The sequence below is a fragment of the Protobothrops mucrosquamatus genome, unplaced genomic scaffold (genome assembly GCF_001527695.2).
Source record: "Protobothrops mucrosquamatus isolate PMUCROS unplaced genomic scaffold, P.Mucros_1.0 scaffold_69, whole genome shotgun sequence".
Classification (NCBI taxonomy): domain Eukaryota; kingdom Metazoa; phylum Chordata; class Lepidosauria; order Squamata; family Viperidae; genus Protobothrops; species Protobothrops mucrosquamatus.
Genome location: NW_015386145.1, coordinates 414,522 through 442,442, shown reverse-complemented (window position 1 = coordinate 442,442; position 27,921 = coordinate 414,522). Strand labels below are relative to the sequence as shown.

At 38.0% G+C, this 27,921-nt stretch overlaps 2 protein-coding genes across 2 annotated transcripts in view; one reads left to right on the top strand and one right to left on the bottom strand.

Moving 5' to 3' along the window:
• Window positions 1-13,209, top strand: part of VPS13B (vacuolar protein sorting 13 homolog B) — a 310,137-nt gene extending 296,928 nt beyond the window's left edge. The window contains exons 60-63 of the mRNA XM_015813428.1: window positions 8,802-8,978; window positions 11,650-11,752; window positions 12,337-12,586; window positions 12,701-13,209. Coding sequence (XP_015668914.1) covers window positions 8,802-8,978; window positions 11,650-11,752; window positions 12,337-12,586; window positions 12,701-12,949 — 779 coding nt within the window. The 3' untranslated portion in view covers window positions 12,950-13,209. The remainder of the gene's footprint in view (window positions 1-8,801; window positions 8,979-11,649; window positions 11,753-12,336; window positions 12,587-12,700) is intronic.
• A 5,680-nt stretch (window positions 13,210-18,889) lies between these two features.
• On the bottom strand, window positions 18,890-22,064 carry LOC107285241 (cytochrome c oxidase subunit 6C). Its single transcript, XM_029283633.1, has 3 exons — window positions 21,931-22,064; window positions 20,256-20,383; window positions 18,890-19,024 (listed from the first exon to the last, which is right to left on the bottom strand). Exons 2-3 carry the CDS (start codon window positions 20,367-20,369, stop codon window positions 18,908-18,910), a joined length of 231 nt encoding a protein of 76 aa, XP_029139466.1. The 5' UTR covers window positions 20,370-20,383; window positions 21,931-22,064; the 3' UTR covers window positions 18,890-18,907.
• Between the last annotated feature and the right edge of the window lie 5,857 nt (window positions 22,065-27,921).

Here is a 27,921-nt window from a genome sequence, read left to right as displayed (position 1 = left end):
TAGAATAGAATAGAATAGAATAGAATAGAATAGAATAGAATAGAATAGAATAGAATAATTTGCTAAATTTAAGAAGTGACTCTGGGCAGCATACAACAATCAAATTAAATAAATAATATAGAAACAATCATTTAAAAATAGAGAATCATTATTGAAAGTTAAACCATTGCTAAAAAAATTAAGTATGCAAACCACAAGTAGAAAGAGTAAATATTGCAACTATGTATCATCCATAATAGGGGAGCTACCTTAAAATATCGCCAATTCCTTGGGATCCCACTCCTAGTGACATGACCAGGTCTGGAGTGACTTCCTGAACATTAACTTCGGGGGCGGGGGAAATGTTCCATAAGATGGACGATTTCATGGCTTCCTCATTTACCCTCCAGTAGAAGGACATTTTTATGATATTATATATTATTGCCATAATTTATGTTGTACTGACATTACAAGGAAGGGACCAATTAAACCTACTTTCATATTTTTTAATCTTTGTTTGACCCACACATGACAATATCATAATATGAATGATGTGTGAATGGGAACACTAAACAATATTTTTTATTTTAAAATCAGAATTTGTACCTTCCTAGCTTATGCTTGTTTTATTTTTATGCTCTTCCCTAGTCTCATACTAATCAACCTTCAAAGGGTACAAGTTAAGAACCACTAAAATAAGTAGGAAGATAAATCAGGAATTGGTCAAATAAGCCAGTATGATTTTATTCAATAGAAAGACCAGCTTACTTGCTCTGAGTTCAGCAAAACAAACTATACTTGATGTATAAATGCAGTTAGTGGTCTAGTTCCTACATAACATTAAATCATGTTGTGGTTTGTTATTTTTCACTGTTTTTTATTTATGAACAAGATTAATATAACATTCAGCAAAGCATGCAATTGTTAAAATTCTGGATCATCATATATGTAATAGGGCAATATATATACCTACCTGGAATATAATTTGCCAATGAAAATTTCAAATGATAGAAAAGTGATTAAAATGATAGAAAATTATGTTACGGCATGACAGAACCTACAGCAAATGTGTGTGTATGAGTGCTTGTGTGTGTGTGTGTGTATAGTTGGTTTTATATATAGATAGATAGATAGATATGTGTATATAAATACATACACACACACATATTGCATATATCTGTGTATACAGACACACACACACACACACACACACACAGAGAGAGAGAGAGAGAGAGAGAGAGAGAGAGAGAGAGAGAGAGAGAGAGAGAGAGAGAGAGAGAGAGAGAGAGCTAAAGAAGCCTAATCTGCCAAGAAAGATATATCTTAAAAGAAAATGTCTACAAAGATGATTTCATTACACTTTGAAATCTTAACAAGCAGAATCCTTGGTAAAAGCATCATGTACAAACTACTATCCAAGGAATATTTAAAAAAAACATTTTGTATCTTAGCCATGGGCAACCACCTGAAAAGAAAATTTGTGATGCATGATNCAAACGCAGCCAGAGTGAACAATTCTGTAAACAATGGGTCCGTTAATATTTGCTATTTCCTTGCAATCTCTGTTTTCACCTGTCTCCTCTGGTGTGTGAGATTTCAAACAATTTATTTTTCTTCCCATATTTCATTGGTTTACCTTCTCTGATGTCATAATTGAGTTTGTCTGATAGCCTTGAAACATTCTAGTTGCATATTCTAAGGTTTGTTGGAGTTATCTCTGAAACCAAGGCAAATTTAGGAATCTAACATTATGATAGATGGGAAAAAACATCTTGAACTTAATAATACAATATTTTTCCAGCTGTTATTGAAGGAGAGGAACATATGAAGTGGGAGAGAAGCATAAGATGCTAGTATATCTGTTTCCCAGATGGCATGTTGCATTGGCACACCTATTTTATCTAAACTCTTTTGTCCAGAAATTGCTAGCAAATAAAGAGCGTCTGAAATGTATAGAATGCATAGTACATTATTTAAGTGTGATTTGCCAGAAACCTTGTATTAATTATAACACTAGCAAAGTTTTAAAATGTTAATAAGCCACAGGTGCTTGATTTATGAAAACCTTTGGGACCAAAATCTTGGTCATAAAGCAAAGTAGTCATTAAATGTCATGTGATGGTTTCACTCAATGACTGCAATCGTGGCAGTCCTGGTTGTGGTCTTTAAGCAATCATTAAGTAGACAAAGTGCCAGATAAAGAATGTGGCATGCCTCAGGGCCACGAGGGTTTAGACTTTCCCAAATTCTAAGTTTAACATGTATTAGTAAGCTAAATATTGGAGCCCAGGTAACATGTTGCTGATAAAATATTAAGGATTTGTGATTATAAAAAATTAATAAAATATGGTTATAATGAAGACTACTGTGCACGTGTGAGATACTTAACATCTTCTGCAAGTACAACGTGCATCTTCCTTTGAAGATGGGTACTTGTCTAATGCCATATCTATGCCACAAAACGCATGTTCAAACTAGAGAGGGATCAAGGATAACTTTTGAATATAAAGAAAATGTGATGCGGCCTAGAAGGGGGAAATGTTTCATTTCAAGAACAGCTGAATATATTTCAAATATTTAGTAAAATGGCACTAAAGTAAAGCAATTTTAATACAATTTTTACCACTCATTCCTTTAATTTTGTAAAATATCATGATCTATCAGTTGAAGGAAAAAACATTTCCATCTCATCTCAGGATTCATGGGTGGATTGTAAGATGGATGCAAGGAACAATCTGAAACCACCGGAGAGCAATGGCTAGTTGTGAGTCTTGTGGAGGGTAGAGATTCTGCCTATCAATTAGTTTTATTGTCTCGAAAGGCCCTAATAATTTAATGCAAAAATATTTGTGGTTGTTATTGTTGTTGTTTATGTGCACAATGAACAGCAGTTGGCCCTAATATAGTTATTGTTATCCATATGGGATGAAAAAGGTGTCTCTTACCCATATTTGGAGGGCTTACAAAGAGATCTGGAAGTTTCAGCTAGTATTTTCATTCATTTTGTACTGAATGATGACCTTCAGCATAAGCCCTTCAGATTCATAATGTAACACCTCGTCATCTTGTTCAATCATTATCCATTTAGTGAGATCCAAATAAATTATCCATCAAAGTTACAACAGCTAGAGGCATCTCTGGGGTATGGCACAGCTTGAATAAACTCAGGATCAAAGAAACATCCCACCTGACATACCTGTTTACGTTTAGGAAGATTTAAACTGCTGTTCTCTGTTGATATGGAAAACTGGAGGGGTCATTAAGGCACTTGTAAACGTTTGACCTGTACACATTAAAATAAAATATGATTGTGTTGACAAAAACAGTAACAAAAGTCTCCAGGCCTAATTCTACTAAACTTAGTAATATATTAGAGATTGCATTGGTTTATGAGCATTTTTACAATATAAGGGCATGTTAAAATGATATAGTGGACATAGGAAAGGCTGAAAGGTTTGTGAGATTTACTTTAAATAGTGGTCTAACATCTCACTATGTTAGCATAAATTAAGTTTATCAAGATATAAAAGAGAAAAGAAAATGAAAATAGTGTAAAAATGAGGGAGAAAAAAGGGAAGGGGAAAAGTGTAGGAAAAAGAGGGGCAAAGAAAGAAACAACATTGACTGCCGACTCTTTTTAGCGCAGTAGAATAAGGTAAATAACATCGCAGCCTCAACTTTTTACTTTTCCATGCTAATGTGTACTAACCCTTTCTATAGCAACAAACCTATCTTATCAGCAAAATCCAAAGTCAACGTTTCATTTTTTTCCCCTCTCAAGCACAAAATCTAGAAGCAAAATCTATACAATATATTCGATTTTGCCATTCAACAACTTCATTTAGAAAAATTGTGGAAGTTTAAAAGACACCTGTGAAACCAAGTTTTAATATTTATCTACTAGTCCCCAATATAGTACCCATGTATAACAAAATAACAGATCTACATAGATCAGTGGTTCTCAACCTTTTTAATGCCGCGACCCCAACTGGTCGTAAGTTGAGGACTAAACCAGTCGTAAGTCAAGGACTAAACCGGTCATAAGTCGAGGACTACCCAACCGGTCGTAAGTCGAGGACTTTCCCTGCCCGGGAGCGCCGCGCATGCATGGTTCCGCCCCCTGCGCCGGCCGAGGCGTAGCTGGCAAGCGGCAGAGACGGAGCAGGCCGATCACCAGCTGGCCCAGCCCAAGGGAGGTAAGGCACCCGCTGGAAAAGGGGGAAAAAATGGCGGACAAAAAAATGGCAAAAAAAATGGCGGACAGCCTTGCTTGGCGACCCCCATGAAATGGTCGATTGACCCCAAATGGGGTCCCGACCCACAGGTTGAGAACCACTGACATAGATACATCTTAGGCTCCATATCCTATGCCACACTTAATTTTGTTTTAGATTTTTTTTAAAAAAAAATTAAAGAAGTAAATGTGAAGTCAGCATGTTGCAAAGCTTAACGTTTATTTGCAATGATGTTTTGTATTCTGTGGCAATCTCAGCAAATATTATAGAAACTACAGCTCAGGGATTTCTTTGGAAGTATGTTCACTTACCCAGAAAGACGACAAAAATAAAGGTTGATATGGGATATTCAGAACCATTAGAATGGTTCTTGGGGAACCATTTCCTGAATTTGCTTTCTGGTGAACTGTTTTGTAACTGGGTACATCCATCACTGCAATAATTTGGGTGAGGGTCCATAACATGCTCTCAGGCATCCAGATCTGTGAAGCAGCTCAAAACGTTGGGCTCTCTTAAGTGAAATAGATGTGACTAGCAAAAATTTTCTTTTTTCTTTTTCTTTTTTATTAAATTTTTTTATTAATTTTTCAAATAAAATATGAACAAATAGTACAAATATGGTGCATTTCATTAGAAAAACAAACACATAAAAAGCCTATTCCGAAATAATCGGTGTTCTCCCCCCCCCTGCATCCACACTCCCTCCACCTTCCTACCTACTTCCCTCTCCTTCCTCCCCCTCTTGACCACTATCTCTCCTCTTTCCACCTTCCCAACTATCCTACACATCCCATCACCTTCTTTTCCACCACCTCGGATGCAGTTTAGGGGTACTAGCCGATCATCTCCTCTTCTTAAAAACAAACATTTACATTTACATTACATTTATAAATACACCAAAAAAAATTTATAATTCTACCCCTTCATCACCTTCCGCCCNCAAACGCAGCCAGAGTGAACAATTCTGTAAACAATGGGTCCGTTAATATTTGCTATTTCCTTGCAATCTCTGTTTTCACCTGTCTCCTCTGGTGTGTGAGATTTCAAACAATTTATTTTTCTTCCCATATTTCATTGGTTTACCTTCTCTGATGTCATAATTGAGTTTGTCTGATAGCCTTGAAACATTCTAGTTGCATGTTCTAAGGTTTGTTGGAGTTATCTCTGAAACCAAGGCAAATTTAGGAATCTAACATTATGATAGATGGGAAAAAAACATCTTGAACTTAATAATACAATATTTTTCCAGCTGTTATTGAAGGAGAGGAACATATGAAGTGGGAGAGAAGCATAAGATGCTAGTATATCTGTTTCCCAGATGGCATGTTGCATTGGCACACCTATTTTATCTAAACTCTTTTGTCCAGAAATTGCTAGCAAATAAAGAGCGTCTGAAATGTATAGAATGCATAGTACATTAAGTGTGATTTGCCAGAAACCTTGTATTAATTATAACACTAGCAAAGTTTTAAAATGTTAATAAGCCACAGGTGCTTGATTTATGAAAACGTTTGGGACCAAAATCTTGGTCATAGAGCAAAGCAGTCATTAAATGTCATGTGATGGTTTCACTCAATGACTGCAATCGTGGCAGTCCTGGTTGTGGTCTTTAAGCAATCATTAAGTAGACAAAGTGCCAGATAAAGAATGTGGCATGCCTCAGGGCCACGAGGGTTTAGACTTTCCCAAATTCTAAGTTTAACATGTATTAGTAAGCTAAATATTGGAGCCCAGGAAACATGTTGCTGATAAAATATTAAGGATTTGTGATTATAAAAAATTAATAAAATATGGTTATAATGAAGATTACTTTGCACATGTGAGATACTTAACATCTTCTGCAAGTACAACGTGCATCTTCCTTTGAAGATGGGTACTTGTCTAATGCCATATCTATGCCACAAAATACACATGTTCAAACTAGAGAGGGATCAAGGATAACTTTTGAATATAAAGAAAATGTGATGCGGCCTAGAAGGGGAAAATGTTTCATTTCAAGAACAGCTGAATATATTTCAAATATTTAGTAAAATGCCACTAAAGTAAAGCAATTTTAATACAATTTTTACCACTCATTCCTTTAATTTTGTAAAATATCATGATCTATCAGTTGAAGGAAAAAACATTTCCATCTCATCTCAGGATTCATGGGTGGATTGTAAGATGGATGCAAGGAACAATCTGAAACCACCGGAGAGCAATGGCTAGTTGTGAGTCTTGTGGAGGGTAGAGATTCTGCCTATCAATTAGTTTTATTGTCTCGAAAGGCCCTAATAATTTAATGCACAAATATTTGTGGTTGTTATTGTTGTTGTTTATGTGCACAATGAACAGCAGTTGGCCCTAATATAGTTATTGTTATCCATATGGGATGAAAAAGGTGTCTCTTACCCATATTTGGAGGGCTTACAAAGAGATCTGGAAGTTTCAGCTAGTTTTTCATTCATTTTGTACTGAATGATGACCTTCAGCATAAGCCCTTCAGATTCATAATGTAACACCTCGTCATCCTGTTCAATCATTATCCATTTAGTGAGATCCAAATAAATTATCCATCAAAGTTACAACAGCTAGAGGCATCTCTGGGGTATGGCACAGCTTGAATAAACTCAGGATCAAAGAAACATCCCACCTGACATACCTGTTTACGTTTAGGAAGATTTAAACTGCTGTTCTCTGTTGATATGGAAAACTGGAGGGGTCATTAAGGCACTTGTAAACGTTTGACCTGTACACATTAAAATAAAATATGATTGTGTTGACAAAAACAGTAACAAAAGTCTCCAGGCCTAATTCTACTAAACTTAGTAATATATTAGAGATTGCATTGGTTTATGAGCATTTTTATAATATAAGGGCATGTTAAAATGATATAGTGGACATAGGAAAGGCTTAAAGGTTTGTGAGATTTACTTTAAATAGTGGTCTAACATCTCGCTATGTTAGCATAAATTAAGTTTATCAAGATATAAAATAGAAAAGAAAATGAAAATAGTGTAAAAATGAGGGAGAAAAAAGGGAAGGGGAAAAGTGTAGGAAAAAGAGGGGCACAGAAAGAAACAACATTGACTGCTGACTCTTTTTAGCACAGTAGAATAAGATAAATAACATCGCAGCCTCAACTTTTTACTTTTCCATGCTAATGTGTACTAACCATTTCTATAGCAACAAACCTATCTTATCAGCAAAATCCAAAGTCAACGTTTCATTTTTTCCCCCTCTCAAGCACAAAATCTAGAAGCAAAATCTATACAATATATTCGATTTTGCCATTCAACAACTTCATTTAGAAAAATTGTGGAAGTTTAAAAGACACCTGTGAAACCAAGTTTTAATATTTATCTACTAGTCCCCAATATAGTACCCATGTATAACAAAATAACAGATCTACCTAGATACATCTTAGGCTCCATATCCTATGCCCCTCTTAATTTGGTTTTAGATTTTTTAAAAAAAAATAATTAAAGAAGTAAATGTGAAGTCAGCATATTGCAAAGCTTAATGTTTATTTATTTACAATGATGTTTTGAATTCTGTGGCAATCTCAGCAAATATTATAGAAACTACAGCTCAGGGATTTCTTTGGAAGTATGTTCACTTACCCAGAAAGAAGACAAAAATAAAGGTTGATATGGGATATTCAGAACCATTAGAATGGTTCTTGGGGAACCATTTCCTGAATTTGCTTTCTGGTAAGCTGTTTTGTAACTGGGTACATCCATCACTGCAATAATTTGGGTGAGGGTCCATAACATGCTCTCAGGAATCCAGATCTGTGAAGCAGCTCAAAACGTTGGGCTCTCTTAAGTGAAATTTTCTTTCTTTTTTTTTATTAAAATTTTTTATTAATTTTTGAAATAAAATATGAACAAATAGTACAAATATGGTGCATTTCATTAGAAAAACAAACACATAAAAAGCCTATTCCGAAATAATCGGCGTTCCCCCCCCTTAATCCATACTCCCTCCACCTTCCTACCTACTTCCCTCTCCTTCCTCCCCCTCTTGACCACTACCTCTCCTCTCTCCTCCTTCCCAACTATCCTACACATCCCATCACCTTCTTTTCCACCACCTCGGATGCAGTTTAGGGGTACTAGCCGATCATCTCCTCTTCTTAAAAACAAACATTTACATTTACATTACATTTATAAATACACCAATTTTTTTTTATAATTCTACCCCTTCATCCCCTTCCCCCCTCCCCCCCTGGACTTCCCAGAACTGAGTACAGGGATAAATACATAACATCCCAAGTCTAAAGTAAGCTATCCATTCATAATACAAACAAAATTTAACATACTTTAACTCTAACATACAATAATAAACTTAAAAATAAAATATATATATAAATTATATTAAATATATAGAAAATATTAGAAAAAAAGAGATATTTATTCAAAAGCTATATGAGACTAGCAAAAATTTTCTTACACTGAATTAGAGGGACCCAATGTCAGTTCCTTATTGCTGTGTTAGACAAAATGGCATAATATTCAAATGAAATGAAGCAAAAGTGTTCAGAAATCAATATTTCATCTTGCTCTGAGATTATATCGTTCTGTAATACTTGAAAACTCATTACAGGTGCAATTGCTGGGATAGTAGATCAGCCAATGCAGAATTTCCAGAAAACATCAGAAGCCCAGGGTTCAGCCGGACACAAAGCCAAGGGCGTGATCTCTGGTGTGGGGAAAGGAATCATGGGAGTTTTTGCTAAGCCTATTGGAGGAGCAGCTGAGTTAGTCTCACAGACTGGCTACGGTAGGTTTGAGCAAATGTACGACTTCGGCGTGTTGCAAATTCATTGGTAGTTTTCATGTATTATTTTAATTGTAGCATGTACAGTATTACTAAAATCTTATTTAAAATATAAATTTCCCTCCTACCATCACATTCTTTTACTGAGATTACGCTATTTTCCTATTTCAGATACTTAGTCCTCATTACCCAGTTTTTTTAATTTATATATAAAATGCATTGCAAAACTAGCAAATTTAGGTGGAGAATTTATCTCAGATTAAATCATCTTAAAATATAAAGAGCAAATTTAAGTCATAAATTCCTGATTAGTTGTGTTACCTACCTCAGTGAGGATATTCTACAAAGCCCAGATGATCTCACACAGTTTGTTATGGACTAAGGAAAACTAAGTGCCCATTTAAACCAAGATCACACTTTTGTCTTGCTAACCATAATACAAATCGGTTGCCAGCTGTTATTTCTGCTTCCAGACTTACTGCTTAAAAAAATAAGATGCTTTCTGAATTTTCCCACCAGGTCATTTGATACCACTGCATATAAAGTATGCTCACTTTCTCTGAGCCAGGCCCAGATGTGTCAATATTCCATTAATGATATCTTAGATTGTCTCCAAGAATTGCAAACACTGTAGATGTTATTGCTATAATGTGATTACTCATATAGCATCTTCCTCCTTGAGATGAATCACTAACCACTTATGCTGGCCATCTTTTTTATTTCCATTAACTAAACCTTTAGGTATTATTTTGCACCCAACCACTCTGTTCTGCTCCTCCATGCTTTTAAAAAGATCTTGGAGATCCTATTAGGACAAATGGTAAAATTAGAGGCCTATGTTTCAAGCAGACCCCTTGAAGAAATGGGGGTATGTGTCATTCAAAGATTACTCTCACAGGTTTTTCTGCATCTTCTTCATCAGCTCTAAAAGCTTTAAAAGAAGCCAAAAGAAGCCAGTTACAACTGTTTGTCTTCATCATATGCCCGCTAATACACATCCAAGAATTTCCAAGAATTTCCTAATTCTCTGGAGACGTTTTGGAGGAACAACATATGAAACTGTTGTGTGTGGCTGTTTTCTCACATAATTGTTTATCCAATATGTGTATCGGATGTTGTTGAGAAATTGGAAGTTTATTGTACATAAAACTTCGATTCTAGGAAAACTAGAGAAAGAAAAAAGTTGGAAGTTAGTGTAAGAGATGTTCCATGTTACATAGATTTTAGATTTTTTTTAAAAAAGTTGGCAACTGAGAAGTAACCCAAAATAATGGAAAGATGCACTTTACTGCAAACAGTGGCTTGAAACTAGAGAGCAACTTTAGCAGAGCCAACTGTTTGTAGAACTCAGAAGACAGCTTTTATTGTTGTTGTTGTTCTTTGAACAACAATCTCTCCAAAACAATATCAAGTTCTTTTGCAACTCTCTTTTTTCCTCCATTTGAAAAGGGGTTTGCAATGCAACATTGCCCTGAGTGCATAGAATTAACGACAGAGTGTTGTAGAGTCTGACAGCTGTATTTCTATATTTTGTGTCTATTGGCTGGGAGAACTGAGTCTTTTCCATAATAAATGGAAGTGCATGGAGCAGTATCTTTGTTGTGACTAATGGGCAAATGGGCTTATGCCTTATGGGGGAGACAAGACCACACAGAAGTAATCACATGTTCTACTTTTCCATCTGCCAATGACTATCTCATTTGCAATAATGCTGAAAAATCTCAATCAGCTAATTATTACAACTGGAATGTATCTTTTGAGCATTACTAGGAGTTAGTGTATGTTCAATATTAAAGTTAATTCTTTCTGAACAACACCAGTGCATTATTTATTTGGTATTTGTTTTATAAATTTTACCCTGATGCAGAAATGTTTGATGCATTAGTGCTCAGCTCTCTCCCTATCCAGAAATTCTGCTATCCTCTAAGATGCACCCCAGTTTTAATCCCAGATATAAAACATTTATCTTTTAAGTAAATCATCCAGTTATTGACACTCTGTCATTTCTCAGCATAAGGGCCATGCCCTTTACATATTAAAAATGTACCAGCCATCAGAAAGCAACCTGCTACAGTAAGTCACCCCCTTTGTTCTCTTCTGATCAGGGCAAACAGGAAGAGGAGTAGCTCTACAGATCTCTGCTGTAATACAAGACACTTCTCAAAATTCAGATGCCCCAAGAGAATTCATAACATTTGGTTTTCATATTTAACAGTAATTAAGTAATTTATGTTGAAATGGCAGTATCAAGGGCAAATTTACCTGCTGATGTTTGCTAATTGTGAGATACTCATGAAAGAATGTGAATATTAAGCAAGAAAGTTAACCGTGGTCTTGAACTGATATGCCTACATTCTTAACTAACTTGTGCAATCCCTTTCTAAATCTATGGCTCACAAGAACATTTGATTTTTCCCTAATTGCCAGTATGTGACTGATGATCCATCTTTTGTTTATTTCTAGCTAATGCTAAAATCCATTATGGTTAAGTGCATGATTATTGTGTTCTAATATTGAATGAATTATCTCCACTAGAGCGTCCAAAGATGTGACATCACTTTGGATCTGCACAATTTTATGGACTGTTTAAGAACATGACATCATTGCAACATGTTTCTATTTTCCCACCCTGTAAAAACAAAAACCCAAAACTGCCTCACTTTTATCACCACAGGTATTTTGCATGGGGCTGGACTTTCCCAGCATCCTAAACAGCGCTGTCCTTCAAGTGATCAACATGCTGAACAGGCCCCAAACAGCCACGTCAAATATGTCTGGTAAATTATCTGGATACTGACTCATTTCTATACCCCAAGTGTTGATTAATAGATTCTGGCTCCTGCTCAAGCTAACGGAGCAAAAGGCTGACTTACAGCAGAATATTTAGGAATGCTAAACATAAAGTTCAGCAGAGGCCCTCTCTGAAAACCAGCTGTCCTTTGAGCTTTGGAAATCTGATGCGAGCCTGTCTTTGTTTATGAAAGATATTACTTAGTTGCCTTTGCCCAACTATTGGACATCTCCAGAAATAACTGCTACAGTAGTTTATTCTCAGTTTGGTTCCAATTTCCAGTTCCAATTCCTTGGAATGGATTCAGGGCTGGAATGAGAAATGAATTGGACAAAGGAGATGTGATTGTGACCATCAATTAGGTCAGCTTGGCTGCAGAAGATGGAGGTTTGAGAGTATTACAAAATAAACAAGACCTCTTTGGGGGTTTAAAATCATAGCAAGTTTTGCAAAACTCTTGTTTCTGTGTAATGCTACTGCTTCTTTAGAAAAAAAAAAGCAGCAACTTTACTGAGAAATGTTGACTATCAGGTGAATGCATGTTCATCTTGAACCTTTTTTTTTTAATAGGAAAATGCTTCAATCGCTGGGGAGACCAGAGGTCTTCATGGCCCTGGATGTGATAATTGTGAGTGGATCAGGCCAAGAACATGAAGGATGCTTACTCCTTACTTCAGAAGTGCTGTTTGTGGTTAGCATCGATGAAGACACACAGCAACAGGCATTCCCAGTGACAGAGATTGAATGCCTGCTAGATGGTGAACAAAGCAATTTGTTGAAGGTGCAGCTCAAACAGCAGAGAGTGTCCTGTGATCTGGAGGTAAAGCTCCAGACTTATTTTATTTGTAGTCTTTAAAAACAATCATGATTTTTTTAAAAAAAATTATTAGCAATACACTGCCCATTTCAATAAATCTGTGTTCTCTGATTTCAGGCAGATGGAAACAGAGAGAGGTTGTCCGAACAACAGTACAACAGACTTGTTGACTACATTACAAAAGCATCCTACCACTTGGTTACTGTCCCTGTGTCTGTACAGAACACAGCACCTCTCATAGCTGCCGAACCGGTTCCAGCAACATTAAAGACTTATCAATACCTGGTTAATCCCATTTTTGCTCATGTATTCATCAGCAAATTTACTATGGTAAAAAATAAAGCTTTGAGTAGAGGATTTAACTGAAAACACTCTGCTGAAATGTTTCCAGATTTAAAGTACTATCTATGCAGTTGCCTAATAAGAACTTTACATTTCACACCACATGAAAACAGATGAGTTTAAACTTAAGTGTGCTGGGATATTGAACTAGCACATTAAAAAGATGATCTATTTTGCACTCAGTACATTAGAGATGAATTCTGTAGTCTCCTTTATGAGACAGAATTACGTAGATATATATACTGTATATAGCTGTCAGTAAACAAATTGGCAACCTTGTAAGATGACAGTGAAAATATTTATTTTCTTTTTAATAGGAAGTCTAATATGTAAAGATTAACAGAATGCACAGAATGAACATTATAATATTCTTGTCTTTTTCTTCGTTTTCTAAAGAGGTGCCAGTTACTACAAGCAAATTTAGAACTTAGCTTTAAAAACTTGCTCAGGGCTGAAATTTGTACTGCAACTGGCCCAACCTATAGCAAAATAATTTTTTCTATTCAGTTTGGAAGTACTTAGGTGTGCTAAGGGAATTGTGATACCTAGGGTTCTGGACCATTCTGTTAATTTTCATTGACTGAGATTTTGCAGGATTTCAGTCCTTAATATAAATTAGTGCCTTTGTTTAGTTTGAAGAACAAGTTGGTGACAATACTAATTTATGAGATTTCTTGTTTACCATAAAAGATAGCAATGTTTTCCGAAGATTGTTGAATGTATGTGCTATTGCAATTCTTTAACAATGTATAATTATGCAAGAGTTCTTATGGACTATTAATGTGGGACCAGTAATTTGCATTATCTAAAGCTTTACAACTTTTGTTTAGCCATGAATACCAAAAATGAGAAGGTAATTTAAATGATCAACTGACCCATGATGCATTACTCAAAGTAGGATCCATTGAGTTACATCCAAGTAACATAACAATTGCCACCTTGGTCTTATTAACACATTTTCATTTTGATCAACATATTAAACTAGAGCACCACAGCAAACACAATTTGGGTTCCCATAATTCCAAGTCATACAGCTGTAGTTGCAGCAATTTTAGGTAGGTGCCATTATAGGGACGGCTCATCTAAATACATGACTGACTGGAAGCCTATATAGCCATGTTTAAGAAGTATACATAACTTGAACTCTTGTTTGTCTCATAGTTTTCTATAAAATAAGAGATTCAGTGTATCACTGAAAATGCTATTTAGTACTATGAGATGTAGTTTCCTCTAAAACAGGGGTGTAAAACGGGCGGCCCGCAGGCCAGATGCGTCACATGTTGGCCAGCCCACATCATCTCCACAAAGGCAAAAAAAATGACGCAATCGAGTTTGACACCCATGCTCTAAAAGCATCTGAGTTTTTAACTGACCAAATTAGTAGCCAGTGTATCAGTTCTCATATAGCCCCATTACCCACCATTGTCTGAAGTTAAACCCATATATCCACTGGAAAGGGCTCAGTAAACCGTAAAACTAGTGCCTAGTTTCATTATTGCTGTAGTATTCAGCAATTACATTTGCACTGGAAGGTTAAATGGGAGATTCTTAAGAAAAATATATACTTGTAACATAGAATTCTATACTAAATCATCACCCAGGAAAAAAAGTAAAATTCATGGATATGGGTCCAAACCATTTTAGACCATACTGGATCAGTTATCAGATTTCTCATTTGTTGTGCAGATCTAATTTTTCCGAGAGCTCTGGTATATTAATAGTGGATGTTTTTAGATGTATCTTTTCTATAGACTTTTCAACATCTGTTTTCAACTTTGAACTGTGGAAGAATCACCAGCATAAAACAGCTATTAGATTTAAATGTAGATTGAAGTGGGATCAGCAGGCTTTAGTTTCAAAAAGTGTGTTTGCGATGGGCTCTTGACTATTTTTATTTAACATTTTTGGTCCTAAACATTTCTTTTCCTCCCCACTCTAACCTCCTGCTCAGCTTTTCAAGGCAAAAACTCAACATTCATCTGTCCAAGGCCAATCTGCACTACAAAACTATGCTGACGTTAGGTACTGAATTTAAACTATGTGTTAGCCAATTTTCACTAATGTTTCCAGTACATTTCTAGGCACAGAGATTTTGAAAGCTCTTTTGATTTTGTCACATCTTATGGGTTCCATTTTTAACATATTCAGCCTTTGAAAACTAGGTTTATCCTAAGTACAAACTAGGTACAGCCTTTGTTAAATGTTTATGTGACTAGTCATTGTTTACTTACACTGCTTTAAACTATTGTATTTTATAATTGAATCTTTCATGAGAAATAAAGAGTTATATTGCCACTTTGTCTGTTGACAGTACTGTTATAGCAATTTGATTCAAAAGAAATGCATTTATAAAATGCCAAAATAATAAACTAGCACAAACAGGACAAGTTATAGCCAGAGTGAAGCAAACAAATTTGTTTAAAGCTCTTCTAAATTATAGTAGTAATTGCTTTACAAATCCAATTAAACTGCTGACCTAGCTACAGTTCTGACAATAGCTATTGGTTCCACTGTAGGAAGTTGCTTTTTTAAACCTCCCTGAGATTTATCCCCCCTGTAAGCTCTGAACACCACCTATACTGCAACTGACTTTTAAGATTCTAATTAGTTGCATGGCTAATCATATTTGAATATTTATTTATATAACTTAAATATCACTTTCCTGCCCAGCACACATTTTGGGCAGCTAACAATTATTATTTTTTTGGAAAAACCTGTTATTTTACAATCTGAAAATGTTAACGATCGCAATCAAGGCAGAAAACACTTGACTAAAGAAAAATATCTTTTGTTCACTAAAAGCAGAAAGAATAGAAGCCGAGTGGCTTGCCTGAGAATATGACTTGGGAGCAACACAGAAAAATGTCCTCCTTGACCTGCAAGAGACCTCAAAAAACAAGGTCATCTTTAAAGACCATTCCCATGCCACGCAGTTCATAGCAAGCTATGCAGTCCCTTGGATATTTATTATCATGATGGTGAATCCTAGAATCTCTATGGCAGGGGTGTCAAACTCAATTTCATTGAGGGCCGCATCAGCATTGTGGTTGCCCTCGGGGGGGCCGGGGGGGTATGGCCAGGGTGGGTGCAGCCTACTGGGTGGGCGTGGATGGAGTGGGTGTGGTCTACTGGGTGGGCATGGTGTTCTACATCGTTCGCATCAAGGGTGCCTGTGGGGGGCTGGGCAGGAGTGGGACAGATCTGAAGGTCTCTGGTGAAGGGGGTGGGACCGGGGCAAGCGCCAAGGCATGGTCCATTTCTTCATTCCTCACAAAGGGTGACACCTACCCAGCATGCACCCAGGGGGCGGGGCCGACGCAGCAGGGGCTGGTTCCTCGCTGTTTCTAGACGGCCTTGTGGAGCTAAGACTGAATGCGTTTCAGCATAGATGGCCACCACAAAATTGTACATTGGCACCCGGCGGGGGCCGTTCCATTTCCAGGATGGCTTCGCGGGCCACATGAAACCACTTTGTGGGCTGCATCCGGCCCCTGGGCCTTGTGTTTGACATGTCTGCTCTATGGCATCCATGCTGTGGATTAGGAAATCTGAGACACAAATTGTGCTTCTATCATAAACATATTGCATTGTTGGGTAACTCAACTATCAGTATAATCACACTAGATTTAACATACATGTAATTATATTTAACTATAAAGTATTATTCTAAAGATTGCAGTGTATAAATCTGAAGACTGAAAGCATTAAATAATTAGGTTCTATACTATTTTTGCACACTGTATGTTTACCTCCATAAATGATCCTTAGAGGGCCTTCCTGCTCAGGGAGAGACGACTTGGGCCAGAGTTCCCACTCAATCACACTTTTACATAAGGACTAGACAACCCGTGAGTCACTCAGTCATCATTTGGATATTTCCTTACCAGACTCCTCAATGTCTTCAACAATAACAGAGCTTCTAATGTACTTGAAAAGTTCTTAAAAATTCAGTGAGTATTCAGAGATGTACCTGCCTTAAAGTAGCCATGTTCAACTCAGGAAATATGTTATTTGTCATAAAATGCTTGATAATTTTTATCTCAGAAAGCAACAATTCTGGGCTAGATGGACCAATGTCTGACAGAATTATCTGGATGCTTTATCAACATAGATTTTTTTTATCACAAGTTCATTTGCTTGCTAGTTTTTTCTTTCCCTCTTATGGTCAGACTAACACCAGAATCTCTTAAAAAGACAGCATATTGCTAAGAGCAACCCAAAGTTTTAGCAGATTGAAGAGTAACAGCAGGCAACTACTGAAAAATTAAAGCCTTGGTGAAAAAAAATCCAGCAATATCTAATAAGAACAAATTTTGGATCGAGAAGCAAGCAACCAGTTCAACAAAATCCTTTTACTAATTACTTGTATAAAAATAATATACATATATTACTTATCAAAATGTTCAAGAAGGGTGCAATATGCCAATATCTCAAAAATAAACCTATAGTGTCCCTAAATTTCTGAATGGGCCTTGGTAGAACTACTGCTAACTTAGATAAACTAGTAGTCTGCTGTAGCACAACTCTTGGAGCATAAAGCAGCCATTTGCATCTGCCTGCCCACAGCTATGCAGCACGTTTCCATAACATGTTACAAAGTGAACTCTTGTGAATAACAACAATTTTTAAAACATTTATGTTATCACAAAAGAAAAATAATCCTGTTTTTGTGTTCTATCCGCAAGGTACTCAACTCAATAAATGTTCTGAGAAAAAAATTATAATGGTAAATGTAAAATGTGGATGCCACACACTTGACCTTCACATGGACACTGAAAACAGCCCAGTCTTCATTTCTCCTTTTTGCCCACTTCTCTGCAAAGCAGAAGCTACAAAAGGAGAGAAAAAAATTGCTTCCAACTGCCAGCACTGCCACTTAACTGCTACTGAAAGGAAGCTAAAAGATCCCAATATCCAAATTTTCCCTGTTTTCCCTTAGATTTGACACACCCTCTCCTCTCAGTGTTTTATTTTAGAAAGAAAACTTAAAGATTTCTACTATTTCAGCCTAGCACATTGTCCGAGGAGCAGGGAGTTGGACTAGAAGACCTCTAAGGTCCCTTCCAATTCTGATGATGATGAAACACTGCAGTACTTTGTGAGCTTTGATTGCTACTAACTGAAAGAAGCCAAGACACACTCTGAGATAGTTTTCATTTAATGAGCACAATATAGCAGGACCAGCACTGAAGGTGATCGTTATTGATCACAATATTCGGTTATTTTGTCTCCAAAAGGAAGTTCTGAAAAAGAAAAAAAATACGTTATTAAGAATCTAGAATCTATTCTCCCATTTTGAAAATGATATGCAAAATATCATTTTATCTAAGTTACTTAAAAAATATTAGTTTTTATGAAGCCCAAAGGCTTATAACCCTAAAATATGTTCATATGATGAAATGCCACTGTGAACATAATTAGCCAGCTTGTGCTTTAATAGTAAAGCTTCTAACAGCATGATTTGAAATCTGCTAAAAATTAGCAGCAGTGAAACTGGCTACATTTTTCCAAGAAAGCACATGAACATTAGAATTTTAAAAAGTACATCATCATCAATGGACAAAGAATCAGAGGAGTGACTTCAGTTAAAACAAATAAATCTACTTATCTGATTTTACTTTGCTTTAGCTGAATTACAAACCTGTATTTTGTATTTCAATATGCACTAGTAACAGGTCTGTGCCATTTCTTTGCTAACAATGTGAAAGTGATTTAATCCACCCAACCCACAAATCAATTCAGTGGTCTCCCACTGCTTTCTCCCAGAAAGTATTTTGACTTCCTGGGTCAGGACAGAGAGAGAATGCGTGGCCCAAGATCAACCAGCTGGCTTCTAGTTAGGGAGAACTTGAACCTGTGTCTCACTCAATGTCAGCACTTTAATTGCTATGCTACACTATTTAATCTAGCTTAAAAGAAACATTCCCTTGAATTATTAAAACATAAGCTGAACAATTGCTTACTTATGATTATTAGATGTCATTAGGGCTGCACACTTTGAAACACGCCTGCTTTTTTCTTGTCCTCAAAGTCTTTCATGAAGTCAAATGTTTTGTAGAAATCTCTGTATTTATTTTGCTTTGCTTGAATGAAAAAATACTAAAGAGAAAAAAGTTACCATTACAAGGCTTTAAAACAAGCAACTCAATTAAATACTGAACAAAAACATTTTTTTAAAATGAGAGCAAGATCTATGAAAACAGTGCACTCATGGGCAGCTTAAATTGTTTACAAAACGTTGAGAAAACAGTGATGCAATTGATGAAAAAGGTGTACACCATTAAGACTACAATTCTGTACCTATTTACCTGGGACTTGCTTAATGACCCTAATTGGGACTGGAATTCTCCTTGCTAAACGAAGCAGCCATTAAACAAAACACATGACACCACTGCTTAGAAATTGAAGTCTTGTATAGGTAGTCCTCAACTTACAAGACCATTTGTACTTATGGTCTCAGAAATGGTGCTATATAACTCACAAAGCACTTCCAGCTGGCATAAAATATCACACACCCCCACCTCCTGCAGTCACTTGAATGCATTTTGGGCACTTGAAAACCTGTTCACACATACAATCAGTTGTCAAATGCCTTACAATCATGTTATTGCCATTTACAATCTCCTCTGCCGGTTTTCCCAGAAAGTCAAACAGCAGGGAAGGTTACAAGCTGCTGCCACCTGCCAAAAAGACTCCCTCTCATCTCTGGGGACTAACTGAAAGAGCTGCTGGCTGAAGGAAACTGACATTCTTCTTCAGAGAGCAGAAACAAAGCTTAAATCATGAAGATCTAAGTTCTATTTCTGTACCCTGCAGAAGGGTCATGGCAAAGACCTGATCTGCAGAGCCCTGAGACACACCAAGTTTTATGCCCACCTTGTTTTCAGACTGGCAGCCAAGGAGATAGTGGTGGCAAGCCCAGCACCGATACCACCACCACCACCCCGGCCAAAGAGGAAGAACATGACAATGGTCACCCTGGAAGCAGCAGCAAAAGTAGGTGGCAGCAAAGTGCAGAAGCCAAAAGGGCAGAGATGGTGATAGAGTGGGGGGAGTTGAAGCAGACCCTGCGATTGTAAATCTGGCCAGGTTGTTAAGCACTCAAATTTTGAACATGTGACATGAGAGCATTGCAACAGTCATAGCTTCAAGTACTGGCTATAACTACCATTTGTTCAGCACCATCGTAACTGCAAACAGAGGCTGACCAAACAGTCATTAAACAAGGGCTATTTGTAATTTTGCAAGACTTGCCTAAATATATAAGAATGACACTTAAGAATGAAAAAAAATCTGGTTTATATTGAGTTTTAATACAAGAAATCCTAACCTCCAGGAAAAAAAAGCTTCCTGATACTAAAGTAACTCCCATCAGAAAATTCCTTCTTGCAAGTCTTCCCAGGAGATCTCTCATTCGTGGCTTGGGCAACAAATTAGAAGACATATTGAAGCTTTCTCCTAAAACAGAAAGGGAAATTAAGGCTTTGCTATTATGATCACAATATTAACAAGAACAAGAAGTGCAACCACAAAGTGTTCTCTATCACAGAAATGCATTTTTATAGATCTAATTTCTTTGGAAATTGTTTTATTTGTTAGAGATACATAATATGTAGTATAGGCTAGGGCAGTGGTTCTCAACCTGTGGGTCGGGACCCCATTTGGGGTCGATCGACCATTTCACGGGGGTCGCCAAGCAAGGCTGTCCGCCATTTTTTTTGTCCACCATTTTTTTCCCCTTTTCCGGCGGGTGCCTTACCTCCCTTGGGCTGGGCCAGCTGGTGGTCAGCCTGCTCCGTCTCTGCCACTTGCCAGCTACGCCTCGGCCGGCGCAGGGGACGGAACCACACATGCGCGGCGCTCCCAGGCAGGGAAAGTCCTCGACTTACAACTGGTTGGGTAGCCCTCAACTTACGACCGGTTTAGTCCTCGACTTACGACCGGTTGGGGTCGCGGCATTAAAAAGGTTGAGAACCACTGGCCTAGGGCTCTATAAAGGTTTTTAAAGAGATTTTCAGTAACAGGGCAAAATTCATAAAGCGCCACTTTTCAAATTAAAGCAATCAAGCTGCAAGGCTCCAGAAGGTGTAAGCAGCTGTTACTATATGTATAGGTGCAGCAGAAACAGATGGAAGCAGTTTCTGCAGCAGAAACGCAACTCTATGCATAAAGTGGCTGCTTTAACAATAAGACAATTAGTTAGTAGACACAAAGCATCGCCTTCTAAAGCTTTGCAGACTCCTAATATGGATGCACAACGCATCTTTTCTTTCCACATCTGCAGGATGAAATTTCAAATCTTAACACTTTGGGAGCTGGTGTTAATTGCCAGCGTGACAAGGACTCACGTGTACAGAGTTAACCCGCTGACATTTTTATTCCGCTAGTCATCCAAAATGCAGCAATCCGTTCAGCAAATACGGTCCCTCCCCACTTCCTGCATTACAATCCTGGCGACAGCCGTAGCTTCCTTAATCGTGGTTTACAAATAAATCTATAATCTGCAGGATTGGCATGGGCCAGTACGCCGTAATTCACGGTTAACCGACCGCAACGGAGAGAAGAAATTAAGTCGTAAGCCAAAAAAATCATCTTATCCTTTTGGTCTCATTGCTCCCAGTTCCCACCCAGAGTGATTCTGCTGCATCTGGAGAGGACCCCAAAATAGACGGACGCCCCAACTAATTTCCCCCGCCCGCTGCCAGGGTCCCACCAGACCATCAACTGCACCGCCACAGCCAGAGCGCAAAGGGTGTCCCTAGACCAGGGGTAGGCAACCTTGGCTCTTTTATGACTCGTGGACTTCAACTCCCAGAATTCCTGAGCCAGCCAAGCTGGCTCAGGAATTCTGGGAGTTGAAGTCCACGAGTCATAAAAGAGCCAAGGTTGCCTACCCCTGCCCTAGACTCTTCTTTGTGGACCGTCCCAGTGTCGAACTAAACCCAGCGTCCCCCAAAGGGCAGGAAAGCAGAAGAACCGCGCAGGAGGCCGCCGCGGACACTCACGCCCGACACCAAGCAGGAGGAAGTGCCTTCTCTGACCCCTACAGACTCAAGTCCGTCCTTAACGCCTTCACTTTCAGAAGCACGGCTCCCGCCGGCGCATGCGCGTCCCGGTAACTACGGCAAGCACTCAGCCCAAACTCGCATCGCGGGAGCTGCTTCTGGGAGAGCGGTGGAGGGGGAATCATCTCAGAAGTGGGCGGGCTTTTGCCAGGCCTGGGGCGGGGCTAAAAGGTGACACAGCGCTGCGGCGCGACGTGGTTCGGGTTTAAATAAGACGCGATTCAAAGAGCGGGTAGCCCAGTCCAAGCGGCCGAAGTGCTTTCCCCAACCTGGCGCCCGCGATTCGACTGTAAACGGGAAATATAAGATGGTCCTGCAAACAACTACTCTGCAGTGTTTCTCAACCTGGACAATTTTAAGGCATGTGGACTTCAACTCCCAGAATTCCACAGCCAGCGATGCTGGCTGTGGAATTCTGGGAGTTGAAGTCCACATGCCTTAAAATTGTCAAGGTTGAGAAACACTGGTTTAGACAATTCTGAGTCCCGCAATGGGCTAATCGTGAATATCCGCGGTGTAGCTCTAGAGCAGTGGTTCTCAACCTTTTTAATGCCGCGACCCCAACTGGTCGTAAGTTGAGGACTAAACCGGTCGTAAGTTGAGGACTAAACCGGTCATAAGTCGAGGACTACCCAACCGGTCGTAAGTCGAGGACTTTCCCTGCCCGGGAGCACCATGCATGCGTGGTTCCGCCCCCTGCGCCGGCCGAGGCGTAGCTGGCAAGCGGCAGAAACGGAGCAGGCCGACCACCAGCTGGCCCAGCCCAAGGGAGGTAAGGCACCCGCCGGAAAAGGGGAAAAAAATGGACAAAAAAAATGGCGGACAGCCTTGCTTGGCGACCCCCGTGAAATGGTCGATCGACCCCAAATGGAGTCCTGACCCACAGGTTGAGAACCACTGCTCTAGAGCCTGCCAGTGTGAAGTTAACAGAATAACAGAGTTGGAAGGGGCCTTGGAGGTCTTGTAGTCCAACCACTGCTCAAGCAGGAGTCTTAACATCATTTCAGACAAGTGGTTGTCCAGTCTCTTCTTAAACCTCGAGTGATGAAGCACCCACAATTTCTGAAAGCAAGTTGTTCCACTGGTTGATTGTTCTGTCGGGAAATTTCTCCTTAGTTCTAGGTTGCTTCTCTCCTTGATTAGTTTCCATCGGTTGCTTCTTGTCCCGTTTTCAGGTGCTTTGGAAAATAGGTTGATTCCCTCTTCTCTTTGTGGCAGCCCCTCAAAGTTCAGGATGGCTAATTTTCGTCTAACTTTTAATGGAGCATTCATGGCCATTCCTGTGATTTGCACTGCTAAATTCCTAATTCCTCGCAATCCCAGGTTGTCCGAATGAAAAGCTGCAGTCCAGCCACCCCTACATCCCCCCACAACAAGCCTTGCAGGAACATCTGGACCTAAGAATGCCACCAAATTGAGTTCAGTTCAGACAAACCCATGCAGTTTCAGGGATGTTATTTTAAAAGTGGAATATCTATGGAGATTCTCAGTCATCCAGGTCATGGTTCTCAAAGGTGCTTTTTCTTTCTTGTTTTTCTTTGAAGACGTTTTGCTTCTCATCCAAAAAGCTTCTTCAGCTCTGACTGGATGGTGGGGAATGGAAGGATTTATATTTCTTTGCAGACAGCTGGTCATTTGCATTCTTTTAGAGAGTCGTTTAGGCCCCTTGGAGGTTTAATTGTGTCCTCAAGGTCACCTGAATAGTGCAAATAGGTGTGGAGTCTTCTTGGAACTACTGAAAGGACTGTACTGTGGAGTTGTGCTATCTGCAGGATGTTTCCGCCCTGTGTCCCTTCACTGTTGAACACAGGCACAGGCTGTGGGGATGATGACTGCAACTCAAGCTGAGGTGCAAATAGTCCTGTAGTCTGCAATTTTTTTCTGGAAATCTGTTCATACTCCCACATAGCTAAATGTCTATGGAGATTCTCAGTCATGATGAGAAGTGAAACAGCTTCAAAGAAAAACAAAATTTAGTTGCCTCTTGAAAACACCTTTGGAACAATCATGACCTAGATGACTGAGAATCTCCATAGAAATTTAGCTATGCACTTTGAGATGAACACCCTTCAAATGGAGCAGGAGTATGAAAGAATTTCCAGGAAAAAAATTGCAGATGACAGGACCACTTGCACTTCAGTTTGAGTTGCAGACAACTCAGACTCATCCCCACAGCCTGTGCCTGGGTTCAAAAGTGAAGGGACACAGGACAGAAACATACTGCATATAGCACAGTTCCACAACACTGTCCTTTCAGCAGTTCCAAGAATGCTCCACACCCATTTGCACTACTCAAGTGACCCTGAGGACACAGAAAAACCTCCAAGGGGCCTCAACGACTCGTTAAAAGAATGCAAATGACCAGCTGTCTGCAAGGAATATAAATCCTTCCATTCCCCAGTCAGAGCTGAAGAAGCTTCTTGGATGAGAAGCAAAACATCTTTAAAGAAAAACAAGAAAGTCCAGTTGCCTTGTGGAAAAAGCATCTTTGGGATGGCTTGCCAGTTGCTCTTGGGGTGGTGGTGGCAGGGGGAGGGTGGCATCCTCATCCAGAGTCATTGCTGATCTTCCCGCCGGGTACCAGCTGGGCATGATGCTGTGCAGTTTTGGAGGCCAGGCGAGGTTAGCCAGATACCACCATTGACATCATTTTTGTGGTTCTGGACTGGAGTTACTTCTGAAAACTGGACTAACAGCTGGCCTGTCAGATATAATTGGCATTGTTGAACGCTGAATGCAAAAATAAGTCCTGTGTGCCACAATCAAAATCAGATTTGCTCCTTTTTTCTGGGCCAGGAATGAATTCATGGCAAAACGTTGATTTAGAACTGACATGATGCCAAAGATATTATAGCATTGTTTAAAAATTAGTATTTTAAAGTGGATGTTATTTAAAACAGACATCAGAATTTCAGGCATTTTATTTGGATTTGTTGTACTGTGTTGGGCACACCACAAGCATTTTGCTATGTTATAAATTAAATTGGGACCAACTGATCACCCATCATTTTTGCCATATTGTGACAAGTTTTGTTTTCTGTTGATATGAATTATTGTATCCTTTACTAAATTTCTGTTGTATGGCTTCAAGAATATTCCAGATGTAAGTTTTGCCTTTAGATAATTCTAAGTGCAATTACAGAATTCTTATTACAGAATGATATCATATAAAAGTTATAGGTCTACCATTTTTTTTCCAGTTACATCAGACTGTGCTTGGCACTATTTTTATTGCAAACTTAGCTATTTCTCCTTTTTTTTTTTTTAAGAAAAGAACCTTATCTTAAAAAGTGCATCCCATGTTTCTATTACAGTATATTAACATATTGGAGCTACATGACGGTCTAAATAATCAAATTTGTTTATATTTAGATTAAATGAGTTTTTATTTATTTTCCTACAGCACACTTGGGCACTCTTTGTGTGGTATAAATATGTATATCCAATTTTTTTTAAGTGGCATTCTTTACCACTTCTTGTCTCTGAGCAGAACATATGAACTTACCTCAACCCATATTTGCCATCCCGAAATTAATTACTTGCCAACTGGAGCTGTAACTTAGTGAAATTCTAGAAGGGTATCAGCAAAGCAAGATGTTGAAGGCAAATGGAAAACACGAACTAATAAAAAGGCTCAACCAGTGGAACTGCAAATTCGGCTTTTGAAGTTCGTTCAAGTACTGCATGCTTTAATTTTGGAGTAATCTTACAATGATGAATGCAAAGAACAAGTAAGCAGGAATGGTTTTTCTAACTTTTGGACCATATGAAGATGAAGCAACATGATGGTTACCAGTGATTGCCACAACTATTGAAAGTATTAGTCATTAGGTTGGATTTTTAAACACTGACTTGCAAAAGCTTTGTGGGTGAGGAGAAAAGAGAAATTTCAAATGTCCCTTTCCTTTGTTTTTAAAAAAATGACAAAAAGTAGAAAACTTCATAGAAAGGGTTGCCCAAATGAACAGGACTATTTGGGAGCTTGACAAACAACGATCAGTTTGTTTCAACTGAAAAAATGGACTGCAGTCTACAAAAACTAATTTTGTAATAATTGCTTAGACCTTTTAAGATAATGCAAGACTCCTTATTTTAATAAAAGTGAATTTCTCATATCTGGTCTATAAGTAAAGAGTCTTAAGCATTCTCCAAATAGTTGCAACTCTCAAAATTCTACTGTTAGTATGGCCACTGCTAGCAGTTTATGGCCACACATCTGGACAATTTCTAGATTCAGAAAGCTGGACTAAGCACTATTCTCTGTATAAATCAATAAAGCACAGAATTGGATGAGATCAAAATATTGGAGCCATCTGCCAATGTATGAAACTTTCTGACATTGGTCATTAAGCTGAAACTTAAAATATTCTCTCTCTGGGAATCTATTTTTCATTTTCTAGTCTGAGGAACAGTTTGTATCTCAGAGTATCTGCCTGTTATCAGAAGGTATGCCAAATCTGTGATCCTTATGACACCTCCATTTATTCCAAAAAGTCATCTATTCAAGAAAGAAGCAGTTTCGTCCATTTGCCAGAATATTACAAAGTTCTGGTGATCAAAGAAGGTGCCATGAGAAGACTAGATGTTCTTTATAGAGAGCTGTCTTCAACCAAACTTTAGATTAGATCTGACTCATGGGCAGTTCCTGCCCTTGTTTTGTGTCTAAATTATAATTGTATTATATCAAATTGTCAGGAAATTCTTCCTAATGTTTATAGACACTCTCTTTTCCTGGAAATTGAACTTGCTGTCTGGATCCTATTTACTGAATGACAAATTTCCCTGATATGAGAGCCATTCAAATATTTTAAAAGCTGATGATTTATTTATTCATTCATTGTATTCCATCATGTTGCTTCTGATGTCTAGCGACCACATAGATTTTCTCCATCATGATTTATGCTTTTAGTTCTTCCTTTATTTTTGTAGTGATTTTATTAATTATAATTTACAACAGCAAAAACTAATGCAAACTAAATATATTTAAAAGAATAAAAAATATAACAAGTGCATAAAATTAAGTAGAAAAAAATATATTTAACGTAGGTTGGAGGATACGTAGCTCAGACAATGAAGAGGGATGGTAATCCAATTTTATAAGTGAAAATCTATTTTCTGAAAGTTAGAAATCTATTTACTGTTGACTCAGACATTTTCTTTATCGATGCTTACATGTTAACATTTAAACAGTGGTGATTCAGGTAGTATCAATACATTCTAAGAGGACCTTTGTGGGACAGGGAATAAAGATTCCTGAATGTATTGATTACTTTGACAAATAATCCCAATACTATCACAAGCTAACAACAGCCTAATAGATAGTCTGAAGTGTATATTTTATAAATATAGGATCTAAACTAGATGAAAGTTTTAAAATTATGTATATTCTTGCCAATCTGATTTTTAAAATCTGCACTGAATTAGCCAGAAATGCAAACATTAATGAAAAAAGTCATTTAGCAATGCCCTATATTCATAGGTTATTATAATTTGGTGATTGGCTTCATATCAAGCGTCTCTGGAGAAATGAAGACAAAAAACAATCTGAAACAATTCAAGAGAAAAATAATAAACTGCTGGTTTATTAACACGTTTATTAGGACTAACCACAATGTCACAAAAGAGTGAAAAATGACTTCCTGTCAACAAAGCCACAAATTAGTGAATGGCTGTCCATGTATTTACTGTCTGCCATTCATTTCTTTCTAACCTCATTCTTTACAAATACTTTTCCCCAAATATTTCCATGTATTGTATTATGAAACTCAAGATAATTTTATTGTATTTGATCAAATGGACTCCAAGCTATGAAAAATTATTCATTTGTAATTGTGTAAGCCTCAAAGTGCCAGAATCCAAATATAATAATTATTAAAAGTTGCCCTGTATAAAACTCTTGTTGAGCATATCAATTAACCTTGTTTTGGTAAT

Bases quoted from the DNA above. Each gene is read 5' to 3' on its own strand.
- LOC107285241 (XM_029283633.1), bottom strand. From the start codon at position 20,369: ATGTCTTCTAATTTGTTGCCCAAGCCACGAATGAGAGATCTCCTGGGA. The intron at 19,025-20,255 runs GTTAGGATTTCT...TTTTCTCTTTAG, and splicing joins GAAGCTTTTTTTTCCTGGAG to TATTTTTTCATTCAAGCAAA.